The sequence below is a fragment of the Thamnophis sirtalis genome, unplaced genomic scaffold (genome assembly GCF_051295495.1).
Source record: "Thamnophis sirtalis isolate CommonGarterSnake01/CBP01778 unplaced genomic scaffold, rThaSir2_p1.2 scaffold_3, whole genome shotgun sequence".
NCBI classification, from domain to species: Eukaryota; Metazoa; Chordata; class Lepidosauria; order Squamata; family Natricidae; genus Thamnophis; species Thamnophis sirtalis.
This window is the reverse complement of record NW_028261383.1, coordinates 10,345,431-10,360,914: the sequence shown is the minus strand read 5'-3', so window position 1 is coordinate 10,360,914 and position 15,484 is coordinate 10,345,431. Positions and strand designations below refer to the sequence as shown.

Sequence of the window (15,484 nt, the reverse complement as noted above, 5' to 3'; positions counted from 1 at the left end):
GTTTCTGTGCTGTAACCGGGTCTGAAGCCTGACTGGAAGGGGTCTAGGTAGTTTGCTTCCTCCAAGGACCGTTGGAGCTGGAAGGCCACCACCTTCTCAACAACCTTCCCCAAGAAGGGAAGGTTGGAGACAGGGCGATAACTATTAAGGACAGCTGGATCCAAGGATGGTTTCTTCAGGAGGGGTCTCACCACCGCCGCTTTCAATGAAACACATTTTAAGAACCAACACAAACCAATTAGTGTTGTCTTTTCCTGCTGTGTGACTTCTTATGGTGACTAAAGTCACTCCCGCTTCTGAATTTCTTTCTACACTCCAGACACTGATACGGCTTCTCCCCTGTGTGGATTCTTTTATGGCACTTAAGATTCCTACCGTCTCTGAAACTCTTTCCACAGCTGATGCATTTAAAAGGCTTCTCTCCTGTGTGGATCCTCATGTGGGAGGTAAGACTGCCAATCTCATTATAACATTTTTCACACTACAGGCATTTATAGGGTTTCTACCCTGATTGAAGCCTTCTATGGCTCTGAAGTGAATGACTTTGATTAAAGCTTTTTCCGCACTCATAATATGTATATGATTTCTCCCGTGTGGATTCTCTTGTGGATACCAAGGCAACCACTTCTTCTGAAACTCATGCCACATTCCATGCATATATAGGGTTTCTCCCCAGTGTGAACCATTTTATGGATCGTCAGTTCTCTAGAATCAATGAAGAGTTTTCCACGCTCTTGGCACTGATATAGTTTCTCCCCAGTATGGGTTCTGCTATGTAGGATATATCTTTTTTTTCATTGAAGCTTTTTCCACATGTATGGCATTCATATGATTTTTCCCCAGTATGGAGCCTTTTGTGGCGAGAGAGAGAACACAAAACAGTGAAACATTTGCCACATTCGGTACACTTGTAAGGCTTTTCACCTGTGTGGGTCCTTTTATGGACAGAAAGAGTACGTGGATTATTGAAGCACTTCCCACACTCGGTGCATTGATAGGGTTTCTCTCCACTGTGGATTTTTCTATGGGAACTTAAGTGGTTGGATTTACGGAAGCTCTTTCCACACTCCAGGCATTTGTATGGTTTCTCTCCTGTGTGGGTCCGTTCGTGGGCATGAAAGACGTCAGAACGGGCAAAGCGCTTTCCACACTGCAGGCATTGAAATGGCTTCTCCCCTGTGTGGATTCTCTGATGAGCATTAAGGTTCCCAGAACAATGGAAGCTCTTTCCACATTCCGTGCATTGAAATGGTTTTTCCCCTGTGTGAATCCTCTCGTGTGACTTAAGATGACCTTTTTGACTGAAGCTCTTTCCACAGTGCAGGCATTTATAAGGTTTGTCCCCTTTATGCACCCTATTATGTAAGGTTAGAGTAGCATGTCTGTTGAAGCTTTTTCCACACTTCAAGCATTCATAAGGTTTCTCCCCTGTGTGAATCCTCTTATGGGAAGTAAGGTCACTGGAGGTCCTGAAGCATTTTCTACACTCTGTGCATTTATACGGCTTCTCTCCAGTGTGGATCCTCTTATGTAAATTGAAGTTTCCTTTTTGGGTGAAGCTCTTTCCGCACACAGCGCAATGATATGGCTTTTCCCCTGTATGGATCCTATTATGGTAAGTGAGGTTACTTGCACAGCGGAAGCTCTTCCCACATTCCAGGCACTTACATGAATTATTCCCAGTGGGGGTTTTTTTCTGGGAATTTGGTTCCTTGCTCTGAGTAAACTTTGTTTTGCCCTCTCTGAGTTGATGTAACGTCTCCCCTCTGTAGACACTTTGGTGGGAAGTAAGGGAGGTGCTGTTTCCGAAGGTCTTTCCCCCAGTAATGCATTGTTGCTGCTTCCTCTCTTTGTGGACCCTCTTATGTGAATTGAGATTATTTTTCTGCCTGAAGATCCTTCCACAATCGAGACATTTGTGTAGATCGTCTGCTTTGTGAATCTTTTTATGCAATGCAAGAGAAAGGTTTGTACTGAATCTTTCTCCACATTCCATATATTTGTCCATTTCCCTTCCTTCTTGTATTCTTTCATGTAAAGGAGGCAGAAGGGTCCTTCCAGAATGTTGCCTGCTTTCATCTTGTTTCTCTCCAGCAGGGCTTTCACAACAGTCACAAAATCCCAATCCATCTCGAAGTGTTTTCCTACACCTTGAACACACTTCTTTTTCTTGGCAATCATCTGTGTCCAATAAGACATTGGTATCTGCCCAAGGGAAACCAGAGCAATTCTCCAGTTCAACCATTAACAGGTTTTCTTCAGAACTTTGCCTTCCGTACATGTTTTCTGCAACTTCCTCTTTGTGTTTTGGCAATGGTGCTGCTGCCTCTTGGCCACAATCCTCCATCTCCCATCCGTCACATGCTTGCAATAGAAAAATAAATATTAATACAAAGTTAGGTGCAAAAGGGATCAACACCATTGCTGTATATCAAACTTGCTCCAAACTCCCATTTGTTCAAAACAAGATGCTTTGCTTGTTATTAATGTGGGAAACAGAATTGTATTATTTTTACAGAATTGAAAAAATCATGTTTGCCTGTCAACGAAATACGTTGCATATGTTTCTAATCTCATGAGCTAGGCTGAAGCTTGAGAATTGTATGTAGGAGCTAGGATCAGAGGCCTTTGCTATGCTAGAAACCAGCCATAACCAGAATTTACAGATATGATAGGAACTAGGATCACAAAAGGAAATTTGTAAATATGGGGAGGGGGAAAATTAGAGTAGTGGGAGATGTAATCAGGGATAGAGATAATGTATTCACTTTGGACATTTTGGATAGGTTGTGACATCATTATTTCAAAGGCAGTGAAGAAGAGGTGCAAGGTAAATTTGTAATAGTACTAGAGAATATAAGGCAAAAGAATTGGTGATTTAGAGTGATTTTTTTGGAGAATAAGATGCACCTTTTTTCCTCTAAAAAGAGGCTGAAAATCTGGGTGCGTCTTATACACTGAATGCATTTTTTCCTCCCGAAACCCCTCCCCTTCACCAAAATGGCATTGCGTAGCCTTATGGAGGCTTTCAGAGATCTCCTGGGGGCTGGGGAGGACAGAAATCAGCAAAAAATGGGCCGTTACCCTCACCATCGAGCCCCCAGCAGCACTCTATAAGCCTCCATAAGGTTATGCATGCATTTTTTTGACCAAAAAAATGGGCTGTTTTTGCCCCCCCCAACACCCCTGAAGCACTCTGCAAGCGCCCCCCCCCCAAGGCTATTCATGGTTTTTATTAAAAAATGGGTCCATTTTCGCGAAAAACAGGCTGTTTCGGGGAGGTTTGCAGAGTGCAAAACCTTTTTTTCCCCCTTTCGGAAAGCTCTTTAGTTAGAGTGGTTGATGAGTTTTAGGTGCTACAGGTTGTCAGCGATTTCCTTCTCCAGCACATGGCTAAGTAAACCTGGAAACATCTACCTAACTACCTACTCTCTCTCTCTCCCTACCTACCTACTGTATTTCTCTCTCTTTCTCTCCCTCTCTATCTACCTACCTACTTTTTTTAAAAACTTGCCTCTTCAAAACCTGGGTGCGTCTTATACTTTGATGCGTCTTATACTTCGGTGCATCTTGTACTCTGAAAAATACGGTATGCCCATTGAACAAAGATAGGAAGAAAATTACCATTGTTTTCTCTTGGAGGTTTCGGCTGCTCATTGCTTATTTCCCAATGAGACAACGAATCCCACATTAAGTTGATGTAAGATCTGACATTTGGTACTAAATGTAGATATCTTAAGAGAATCCCTTACCTAAGGAGGCCATGTTCCTCTTGATTTCCAGCATGACCTCTTGGTATAAGGCTTTCTGCTCAGAATCCAGCAGGGCCCACTCCTCCATGGAGAAAAACACAGCTACATCCTCAAATGATACCAAATTCTGACACAGGGAGAGGGAAAAAACACAATGTATTCCATGAACATTTCCAACAATGAACACTTCAATGAATTAATTATATGTGAGTCTTCCTAATGAACAAACTGCAGTTTCCAAGTTGGGCAAAGGAGCCTGTTAGGATATTGAATTTAGTAGCTGGAGCAGTAAACTCTACAATAGCCCCAACACAATTCTGATTAAGAGAGTGCTGACTCTTGCATGATGGAATCTAAGCTATGATTGGTTGCTTTAAGAATATATGGGGTGTTCCCCTTTTTCCCTCCTTTTTTTCTTTCTGTGTGTTCTGTAGAATGTGTTAGATTTACCTCATGATGTTCTTGACTATCTTATGTTCTCCCTTCTCTAGTTGATTACAAAGATTGCTGTAAATTAGTCGGTTAAATATATTTATATAAAAGTCTCCAGATAACTTTTCCCAGATGAGATAATTCAAGTCCTAAGGACTACAACATATGAAAAACAATTGCAGGAACTGGATATGGCCGGTCTAGAGAAAATAAGGACTACATGACAGCTGTATTTCAATATTTGAGGGGCTGCCACAAAGCACCTGAAGGTAGGACAAGAAAGAATAGATGGAAACTAATTGTGGAGAAAGGCAACCTGGAAGTAAGGAGAAACTTCCTGAAAATGAGAACAATAAACAAATGGAATAGTTTGCCTTCAGAAGTTGTGGGCAGAAGGTTTTTAAGGAGAGACTGGACCCCTGCATGTCTGAAATGGTATAGGGTCTCCTGCTTGAAACAAGGGGATGGACTAGAATAGTGATTGTGAACCTCTCTCTTATGGCGTGCCAAAATTGCATGTGCTATCGTGCGTGCATATCAATTCAATTATCTCTGCTCATCTGCCCATGAGCACACTACATCCACGCATGAACCCTCCCCAAGCTCCAGAGACTTTTCCAGAGAAAAACTGCCAAACGCCCAACTGGAAGTTCAGGAACAAACTTCCAGTTTGCCCGTTGTGGCAATTTTTCGCCCTCCCCAGGCTCCAGAGGCTTTCCTGAAGCCTGAGGAGGAGGAAAACGGCCTCCCCCATCACTCTGGAAGGGCAAAAATCAGCTGGCATACCGGAGCTTATGGTTGGCATGCCAACAAATCTGGCTCCTTGTGCCACCTGTGGCATGTGTGCCATAGCTTTGCCGTCACATGACTAGAAGATCTCCAACATCCCTTCCAATTGTGCAATTCCGTTATTGGAAGACTGGCACATCTGGGGAGGGAGGGAAGACTTCTCCTACCTGCATTGGAAATTCAACCGCTGTTAATCCTCCATTATAAAGAACTGAGGATCCAGGAGATGAAGACGAGGCCATGAGTGTATCTAAGAGTGAAAAAAAACAGCAAAGGATTAATTTGTTAGCAAACATCCTGAGGATCGTCTTGAGCATACAGTGCAGACTGATTTTAGCCTATTTCTAGGCTAACGAGGGATCCCCTTTATGTGAGTCTCTTGCAGCCACAGCAACAATACATACAAGCTCAGCCTGGGTGAGGAGAAAACAGAAAGATGAGGAAGAACCAAGGATTGGATTCAGAGGCAGCTCTCTCGGCCATGAATGTATGCATTAAAGAACCACAGAGGTGGACTCTGGATGCCTAAAGCAGATCTCCTCCCATATTCAGGGAGTTGTGCTGAGTTGTTAATCAGGAATAAAAGGCCTCCCCAGGCACCAACAAAGAGACTCAGTCCTATTCACTTTCAAATTCTCTATCACCTTTCACAGATATGGGATATATTTCAGCCATTTCAATGTAAGAATCCTGATCACCAGAATCCTGACTAAGATGCTCCTTCACTGGAGGCTATTAAGAAAAGACTGGATAGCCAATTGTCTCAAATGGTATAAAATACTCCTCCTCAAACAGGGGGTTGGACTAGAAGACCTCCAAAGTCCCTTCCAACTCTGTTATTCTATGTTTCTATAATGTCCACCTTCCCTTATAAGTAATCAGGGAAGAGGACAGAAACACTTTTTCACAGCTGGGACATGCCTTTTGAAATATGAAAGAGTAAAAATGTAAAAATGAAAGAGTATAGACCTTTAATGGCTATTGGGACTTCAACTCCCAGAATACATGACAGAGATGACTCAGGAATTCTGGGAGTTGAAGTCCACACATAAAGTTGCCCGAAGGAAAGGCGATACTTTTTAAAATACATATAAGACTAAGAACGCAGCTAAACTGAACAATGAACTGGAATTCAGGGATGAAAGAAACGAGGGCAAAGAAATTAAAAGGCATCAGAAGGAGCCTTTACCCGATGCTCTCTCCGGAGGAGGCTCGTCCAGAAAAACTCCCTGAAACAACACTTCCTGGAAGGGATCGCCCCCTTTTCTCCCCGCCGGCTTCGCAGCCATTGAACTCCAAGCCTCCCGGATATGAAACAGAGCAGAGAAAGGAAGTGAAACGATCAGGAAGGGCCAGGAAAATAATAATAATAATTTCCCCAAGGATGAAGTGGGATCTCAGCAGCGCCGCAGATGCTTCATTTAAGGGTCACCTGTCCAAGCAGTTCCCCAGGAGGGAAGAAGGAAAGAAGGGGAAAGCGAGCTTCTTACCTGGCACTTGATAGCAAAAATGCGGCTCTCCTCCTCGCCGCCCCCAAGAGATGCTCGCAGTAAAAGATCCGCGATCGCCGCCGGCCACGCACGTGGATCCCCCTCTCCAGAGCGACCCCAGCCAAGTGTTTTCCTCCACGATTACCACGTGCGAAAAGAGAAGGGAGGGAGCAAGGAAGGAGGGAACTTTCTTACCTGGCGCCCTCACGGAAGGGCGGCTCTGTTCCTCGTTCCAAGAGATGCACGCAGGAAAAGATCCGTTTTCCTCGCAGCCCCGCCGGCTAAGCCCCCTTCCTTCCCGGCCACGCTCGTGGAAGCGCTTATAGCTCCTCCCCTCTCCGTCGAGCTCCTCCCATTCTCTAAAGGTCGGGATTGCCATTCACTCGGGGGTTCCCATTGCTGCCGCCCACCCATTTACCCTGGTCCTGGGTGGGATGGTTAGCTGGGCAGCGAGTCCATTGCTTCTTGCCCCAGGCAATTAGAGAAACGGGAGAGAGGGAGGGGACGAAGCCCAGGGACAGGATGAGGGAAGGGAAGGGGATGCAGAGCAGCTAAGTTAGCTGGAAATCATCCTTTTGGGGGAAAACTGGAGTAGCCAGATAAAGGCGGCTGCCTTATTCACTGATCCTAACAGGGCAGTCCTCAACTGACAACGTATCTCCTACAATGACCAACATTCATGATTGTGCCATAATAACAAATTGTCAATGGCTGCCTTACAAGTAGTCCTCCACTTAACGACCATTCCTTTAATGGCCCTTCAAAGCTGCAACGGCCCTGGAAAATGTGACTTACGTCCATTGCTCACACTAAAGGGGTGGGGAATTTTTGGTGGGTGGGGGTGTTTGGGGATTGTCATGTCTATTGGGCCTGGTTTCCGGGTGTTATGTGAATTTCGTTGTATGGGTTACTGTGTATATACGTACAATGGCAATGTAAATAAATAAATAAAGACCATTACAGAATCCCCATGGTCATGTGATCCAAATTCAGCTGCTTGGCCACTGACTCATATTTACGACAGTTGCCGTGTCTCAGGGTCAGGTGAAGCTTTGGACAAGCAGAGTCAATGGGGAAGCCAGTGTTGGAAGAAATGTCCCGGTCCATTCCACCTGGGAGTCATCACCAACGCTAAAAGAAAGTTTTGTGAAGACAGCTGCCTCGAAGTTATGAGTTTTATTGAGGAAAGAAAAATGGGAAGGACGAGAGGCAGCTCAGACGTTCCCGAGTCTGCAGCACACAGTACATGCATTGGTTTTCCCTTTTGTACAGTTTTTTTTTTCCTTTTGAGGCTTTTGTGTAAGTTTCTGATTTACAAAGATTTATTTATTCTGGATGATTGCTCTGATTCTGTTTCTGATTCTGATTGTCTCTGATTCTTGTCTTCTGATTCTGTTTCCTAGGTGTCTTGTCCTTGGGGTTCATCCTGCCACAAAGGGGAGGAAGGTTGTTTCCTGTGTGGGTGCTTGAGAGTAGATGTCAACTTTATGTAAATGGTTATGATGTTTGTCTTGCCTTCGATTAGATTCTATGTCTTTGTTATTCCTAGTGGTTTTCGTACATGTATGGTTTTCTCCTGACTATGGCTCTTGTCCGTATGTTTATTAACTTCTAGGATATGCTTTTTGGTTATGTCTTTCTGGTATCTTACTACACCAGATTTCTTTAACAACCATGTTACTGTTAAGAACTGCAGTGATTCAGATGTTGGAAGAAATATATGTCTAGGTTCATTTCCAAATGGGGGAAAAGACTCTGGATTCATGGAAGTTGCTTGGAAAGGTGGTTTCATGGTCGACAGGATGACAGGCCTTGGGGATCTCGAAGAAAAAAGGGCAGAGATGCTGAGTACCCAGGTTTTATGCCCTCTCTGGGCTTTTGAATTTGAGCTTGTATTCTGATTAGTTGTCAGACTCCCATGGGCTCATATAGGGGCAACTCCTGTAGGCTGTCCTGAGTCCCAGGCTTGGTTGAGCCTTGCTGGGTGATGTAATCTTCCCAGGTGCCATGTGGTGAGATGGGTAGAACATAATTCTATCATGTTCCCAGGGCCCTGTCTTAATCCCATCGCCCTGGGGAGGCCGGGAGCTGCTTTGTCTTTAAAACATGTTTCTCCTTTTCTCATCCAGGGAAATATAATATTCTGCCTTTTTAATGTTTCCTAAAATATTTCACTCTTCGAGGAGAGGTGGGTGCTAACGTTCGACACACGTAACAACTACGGCAAGAAAATTTGTAAAATGGGGCAAAATTGACTTCTCAAATTTCTCCTAGCTACAGAAATTTGGGGCTGAACGATGGTTGAAAGTAGAGGACAACCTGTGTTTGAAGTGTTGATAGGGCATGTCTGAGAACAATACGACCTTGAGATGTATTAGACAACCATTGTTCAGTTCAAAATATCTTCCCCAAAAAGAGAATAAAGATAGAAGAGTGGGGGGGGGGACATCAAAAACTGCTTTCTTTTGATATTATCCCCACTAAATGCAGAGTCAAAAGACCCCTTAATGCTCCATAAGAAAATCCCATCAACCATTCCATTCTGAAGTGGAAGAAACCCTCTAAGGAAGGAAATATTTAATATCTAACTAAAAAGGCCTGAGCTAGAAAGATGTAATCCCTCCATTTAAAAGTCTATGAAGTTCACAAGAAAAAATGCTGGTACACAGAACAGGTAGTCCTCGCCTTACAACGGTTCATATAGTGACCGTTTGACATTTCAGCAGCACTGAAAAAAAGTTAATTCACGACCCTTTTTCACACTTAATGACCGTTACAGCATCCCCATGGTCACATGATCAAAATTCAGGGACTTGGGAACTGAATCACATGTATGACCGTTGTAGGGTTCAGGGGTCACGTGATTACCTCTTGCGACCCAGCGAAATCAATGGGAAAAACCAGATTCACTCAACAACCATGTTACTAATTCAACAACTGCATGGATTTGCTTAAAAACTGAGGCAAGAAAGGTCACAAAATGGAACAAAATGCACTTTATCAAACATCTCACTTAACAACAAAAGTTTGGGGCTCACTTGCAGTCGTAAGTGGAGGACTACCTGGAGAAGATATTTGCCTCCTAGTTATATAGCTCTAAGCCTAACAGAGCATGCTTTAAGTCTGCAGAGTGAAGGTTCCTGGCGTATTCCCCATTTCCTCCTCAAGAATTGCTCTTGCTATCTGGTTGAAAGAAGGAAATCCTTCTGGACTCCAAGGGACTTTCGGTTTTTTCTTACTTTTCCTGCTCCAGCTGCCTTACCAGATGTGCCCTTGCCCCCAATTGAACACATTGAGGTGGAGATTGTAAGCAAAAAGTTTATTGTGTAGAAAACGTAACACAAGAAAATCTCTCCCAAAGCCTTTGTACCGGAATTTTGGGAGTTGAAGTCAAAAAAGGACCAAGGTTCCTCATCCCAGATGACACTCTGGGCTTCCAAATTGTCGGAGGGCAAACTGTGCATCTGGCCTTGTTCTCTGGGAAACCTGAACCTTCTTTAAGGAATCTATGGCCTCTTCGCCATCTTTCCCCTTTTGAGATTTTAACTTATGGACTTCAACTCCCAGAATTCCCCAGTCAGTATGGTAACATCTGTGCCAGAGGAATTCTGGGAGTTGAAGTTCACAAGTAAAAAAAATGATTTATGAGTTTTTTCACACAAATGTTGCAACACCCCTGTTCATGTGATCAAAATTTAGACACTTGGCAACTGGTCTATATTTTTGATGGCTGGAGTATCCCAGGGTCATATGATCACTGTTTGAAACCTTCCAACAAGCAAAGTCAATGGGGTAACCAGATTCACCTAACAACTATGTTACTAACTGAACAACTGGCAAAAGTTGTAAAATGGCACAAAACTCACTTAACAACTGTCTTGCTTTGCCATGGAAACTTGGACTTTAATTGTGATCATAAGTCAAGGTCTGTATTTTCTAAAGCTGGTTGTCTAAATTGTGCAATTTACCGACCAACAATGTTATGTATGTTATGTACATTGACAGCGTTTCCACCAGAGACACATGCCTTGTATGCCCAATCACACTTGGCCAATACAGAATTATATGCTGTGTCATGCTATGCTGTTTCTAGTCTATTCTTATTTTTATTCTTATTATTTCCAATTTTATTCTACTCTAGCACAAAGATCTAATATCCAATAATTAATTGCTACTTATACAAGGCAACTCTTCTTTTTAATGGATGAAGAAGGTTCTGCTGCTTTGGAAACCCTTCCCAAGCTCCATGCATTTCTATAGATTCTCCTAGGACAGTTCTGTGGCCATGAAACAAATTTTGAGAATCAGCATGAACCAATTAGCTTCGTCTTTTCCTACTGTTTCTTCTTATGGCGACTAAAGTCACTCCAGGTTCTGAATTTCTTTCCACACTCTATACACTCATACGGCTTTTCCCTTTGTGTGGACTCTTTTGTGGAGCTTAAGATTCCTGCCGACTCTGAAACTCTTTCCACAGTCAGTGCATTTAAATGGCTTCTCTCCTGTGTGGATCCTCATGTGGGAGGTAAGCTTGCCACTGTCTCTGTAACATTTTCCACACTCCAGGCATTTATAGGGTTTCTTCCCTGAGTGAAGCCTTCTATGGCTCTTGAGTGAATTATTGTGTCTAAAGCTTTTTCCACACTCATGACATATATATGGTTTCTCCCCCGTGTGGATCCTCTTGTGGATACCAAGGCAGCTACTTCTTCTGAAACTCATGCCACACTCCGAGCACTTATAGGGTTTCTCCCCAGTGTGAATCCTTTTATGAATTATCAGTTCTTTAGAAAGACTGAAGCATTTTCCACACTCTTGACACTGATATCTTTTTTCCCCAGTGTGGGTCCTGCTATGTAGGATATACTCATTTTTTGTAATGAAGCACTTCCCACATGTGCGGCATTCATATGGTTTCTCCCCGGTGTGAAGCCTTTTGTGACGAGAGAGATTCTCCAGTCGAGTGAAGCATTTGGCACATTCGTTGCACTTACAAGGCTTTTCACCTGTGTGGATCCTTTTATGGTTATTAAGGTGACTTGTTTGACTGAAGTGCTTCCCACAGTCAGCACACTGATATGGTTTCTCTCCACTGTGGATTCTTCTATGGGAAGCTAAGTGGCTGGAATCACGGAAGCTCGTTCCACACTCCAGGCATTTGTATGGTTTCTCCCCTGTGTGGGTCCGTTCGTGGACATGCAAGCTATAAGAACGGGCAAAACACTTTCCACACTGCAGGCATTGAAATGGTTTCCTCCCCATATGGATCCTCTCATGTGCCTTAAGAGGACCTTTTCGCCTGAAACTATTTTCACAGTGCAGGCATTTATAAGGTTTCTCCCCTTCATGCATCCTATTATGTTTACTTAGCGTATCAAGTCTATTGAAGCTTTTTCCACACTCCAAGCATTTATAGGGTTTCTCCCCTGTGTGAATCCTCTTATGGGAAGTAAGGGTACCACGGGCACTGAAGCATTTTCCACACTCCAGGCATTTGTACGGTTTCTCCCCTGTATGGGTCCGTTCATGGGCATGAAAGCCATCAGAACGGGCAAAACACTTTCCACACTGCAGGCAGTGAAATGGTTTTTCTCCCGTGTGAATCCTCTCATGTAACTTAAGATGACCTTTTTGACTGAAGCTCTTTCCACACTCCAAGCATTCATATGGTTTCTCCACTGTGTGAATCTTCCTATGGGAAATAAGGGCTTTGGAGGTCTTGAAGCATTTTCCACACTCTGCGCATTTATGCAGCTTCTCTCCAGTGTGGATCCTCTTATGTAAATTTAAATTGCCTTTTTGTGCAAAGCTCTTTCCGCACACAATGCAATGATACGGCTTTCTCCCTGTATGGATCCTGTTGTGGTAAGTGAGGTCACTTGCATAGTGGAAGTTCTTCCCACATTGCAGGCATTTATATGATTTATTCCCATTGGGACTTTTTTTGCAGGAATTTGTTTCATTGCTCCGAGTAAACCTTGTTTTACACTCTCTGTGGATGCTTTGGTGGGAAGTAAGGGAGGTTCTGTTTCCAAAGGTCTTTCCGCAGGTGATGCATTGATGCTGCTTCCTCTCTTCATGGACCCTCTTATGTGAATTGAGATGACTTTTCTGCCTGAAGGTCCTTCCACAATCCAGACATTTGTATGGATCCTTGGCTTTGTGAATCTTTTTATGCAATGCAAGAGAAAGGCTTGTACTGAAGCTCTCTGAACACTCCGTACATTTGTACATTTCCCCTCCTTCTTGTATTCTTTCATGCAAAGGAGGCAGAAGGGTCCTTCTGGAGGTTTCCCTGCTTTCATCCTGTTTCTCTCCAGCAGGGCTTTGGCAACAGTCACACAATCCAGATTCAACTCTGAATATTTTCCCACACCACAGACACACTTCTTTTTCTTGGCAATCATCTGCATCCAATAAGACATTGGTATCTGCACATGGGAAACGAGACCAATTCTCCAGCTCAACTGTTAACAGATTTTCCTCAGAACTTTGCTTTCCATACATCTTTTCTGCAACATCCTTTTTGTCTTTTGGCAAAGGTGCTGCTGCCTCTTGACCAGAATCCTCCATCTCCCATCCGTCACCTGCTTGCAACAGAAAAAAAAAAGTTAACACAAACTTAAATGCAAAAGTGATCAAGCACCATTGCTATTTTTGAATAGTTAAACTCCTGTTTGTCCAAAACATTGTGCAATGCTTGTTATTAAATTTATATAAAATTTGACCTTTGGCTACTAAATGTAGATATCTTAAGAGAATCCCTTACCTAAGGAGGCCATGTTCCTCTTGTTTTCCAGCATGACCTCTTGGTATAAGGCTTTTTGCTTAGAATCCAGCAGGGCCCACTCCTCCACGGAGAAAAACACAGCCACATCCTCATATGATACCAAATCCTGACACAGGGAGAGTGAAAAAACACAACGTATCCCATGAACATCCCTAACTATGAACACTACCAAGGATTACATGGGAATCCTCTTTTTAATAAACAAACTGCAGAGTTTCCAAGTTGGGCAAAGGAGCCTATTAGGATATTGAATTTAGTAGCTGGAACAGTAAAATCTACAATAGGCCGCAACGTAATTGTGATTACTTAGAGAGTTTTGACTCATGCATGATGCAATGTAAGCTATGATTGGTTGCTGTAAGTATAAAGGGGGTGTTTCCCTTGTTCCCTCCTTTTCTCCTTCTGTGTGTTTTGTAGGATGTGTTAGATTTACCTCATGATGTTCCTGACTATCTTCTGTTCTTCCTTCTCTGGACGATGACAAAGACTGCTCTAAATTGGTGGGTTAAATACATTTATACTTGTATAAACGTTTACAAGTCCATGTCAGTGTCTCCACTTTATCTGGACAGCTGCTGTGCTCTCTACAAAAGCCAAGCTTGGACTTTACTTTTTACTCTGGGCTTTCAATCTGCACCACTTTAAAAAAAATACCTGAGCAAAGACCAAACCTGGAATATGGTCGCCACATTACAAAACAAGATGTGGAGACTTTGGAAAAAGTACAAAGAGCAACTAAGGATTAAAGGCTTTTGAGACTAAATCTTAGGTAAAATGGTTGCAGGAACTGGATATGGCTAGTCCAGAGAAAAGAAGGACGAGGGGAGACATGATAGCCATGATCCAGTGTTTCTGGGGCTGCCACAAACAAGAGGGGCTCAACTTATTTTCCAAAGCTTCATAAGGCAGGACAAGAAACAATGGATGGAAACTAATTATGGAGAAAAGCAACCTGGAATTAAGGAGAAGCTTCTTGAAAGTGAGGACAATAAACTAAAGGAACAGTTTGCCTTCAGAAGTTGTGGGCAGGAGGTTTTAAGAAAAGACTGGACACCCACTTGTCTGAAATGGTGGAGAACAACTCTGCGGGCACCCCAGCCGTCACTCCAGCCCAGCTCCACTGCGCATGCGCACACCTCCCACCAGTCAGCTTGTCTTTGGGTCTCTGCCGTGCATGTGTGGGAAGCACAATGCATGTGGGGGACATATGCGCATGTGGGAGTCTGGTGCATGCAGGGGGGCAGGGCACATGCACAGGGGATGTGTGCACATATGAGGGGGTGGGGCGCATACACAGCAGACATGCACACACATTGGCACGGTGCCATAAACGTTAGCCATCACTGGTATAGGGTCTCATGTTTGAAACAAGGAGATGGACTAGAAGATCTCCCAGATCCCTTCCAATTGTGCTATTCTTTTATTGGGAGACTGGCACATCTGGGGAGGGGAGAATCCTCCTACCTTCATTGGAAGTTCAACCGCTGTTAATCCTCCATTACAAAGACCTGAGGTTCCGGGAGAGGAAGACGAGGCCATGACAGTGTCTAAGAGTGGGGGGAAAAACCCAGCAAGGGAATAATTTGCTATCAAATATCGTAATGATATTTTTGAGCATACAGTGCAGAAGGCTGATTTTAGCCTATTTCTAGGCTAACTAGGGAACCCCTTTTTGTGAGTCCCTTGCAGTCACAGCAAGCTCACCCTGGGTAAGGGGAAAACAGAAAGGTGAGGAAGAATCAAGGATTGGATTCAGAGGCAGCTTTCTCCGCCATGAATGTATGCATTAAAGGACCAACTATGTTATTCTATATTTCTATGATGTACACCTTCCCTTATCAAATAATCAAGGAAGACTACAAAAACTCTTTTTTAACAGCTGGGACCTGGGTTTTTGGAATAGCCTAGGGCAGAACTGGGGAATCAGGGCCCTTTTATGACTGGCTGAGTTATTTTGGGAGTTGAAGCCCACACATCATAAGATTGCCAAGGTTGAGAAAAAAATGGCCCACAGGAAAAGAGCAATACCTTTTTAAATACACACTAGTGCAGCTAAATTGAACAACGAAAACGAATTCAGGGATGAAAGAAACAAGGACAAAGAGATTAAAAGGCATCAGAAGGAGCCTTTACCCGATGCTTTCTCCGGAGGCGGCTCGTCCAGAGTAACTCCCCGAAACAACAGCTCCTGGGAGGGATCGCCCCCTTTTCTTCCCGCCGGTTTCGCAGCC

General features: G+C 43.6%; 2 protein-coding genes across 2 annotated transcripts; both read right to left on the bottom strand.

Annotated features, from left to right (window-relative positions):
- Nucleotides 1-211: 211 nt before the first annotated feature.
- On the bottom strand, nt 212-14,792 carry LOC106556405 (uncharacterized). Its single transcript, XM_087708352.1, has 3 exons — nt 14,718-14,792; nt 3,753-3,879; nt 212-2,364 (listed from the first exon to the last, which is right to left on the bottom strand). Exons 1-3 carry the CDS (start codon nt 14,790-14,792, stop codon nt 698-700), a joined length of 1,869 nt encoding a protein of 622 aa, XP_087564478.1. The 3' UTR covers nt 212-697.
- On the bottom strand, nt 10,144-13,346 carry LOC148047141 (uncharacterized). The gene is given in 3 exon segments (XM_087708347.1): nt 10,144-10,881; nt 10,883-13,050; nt 13,233-13,346. Coding segments are annotated over 3 exon segments (2,286 nt in total). The 5' UTR covers nt 13,267-13,346; the 3' UTR covers nt 10,144-10,797.
- Nucleotides 14,793-15,484: the final 692 nt, after the last annotated feature.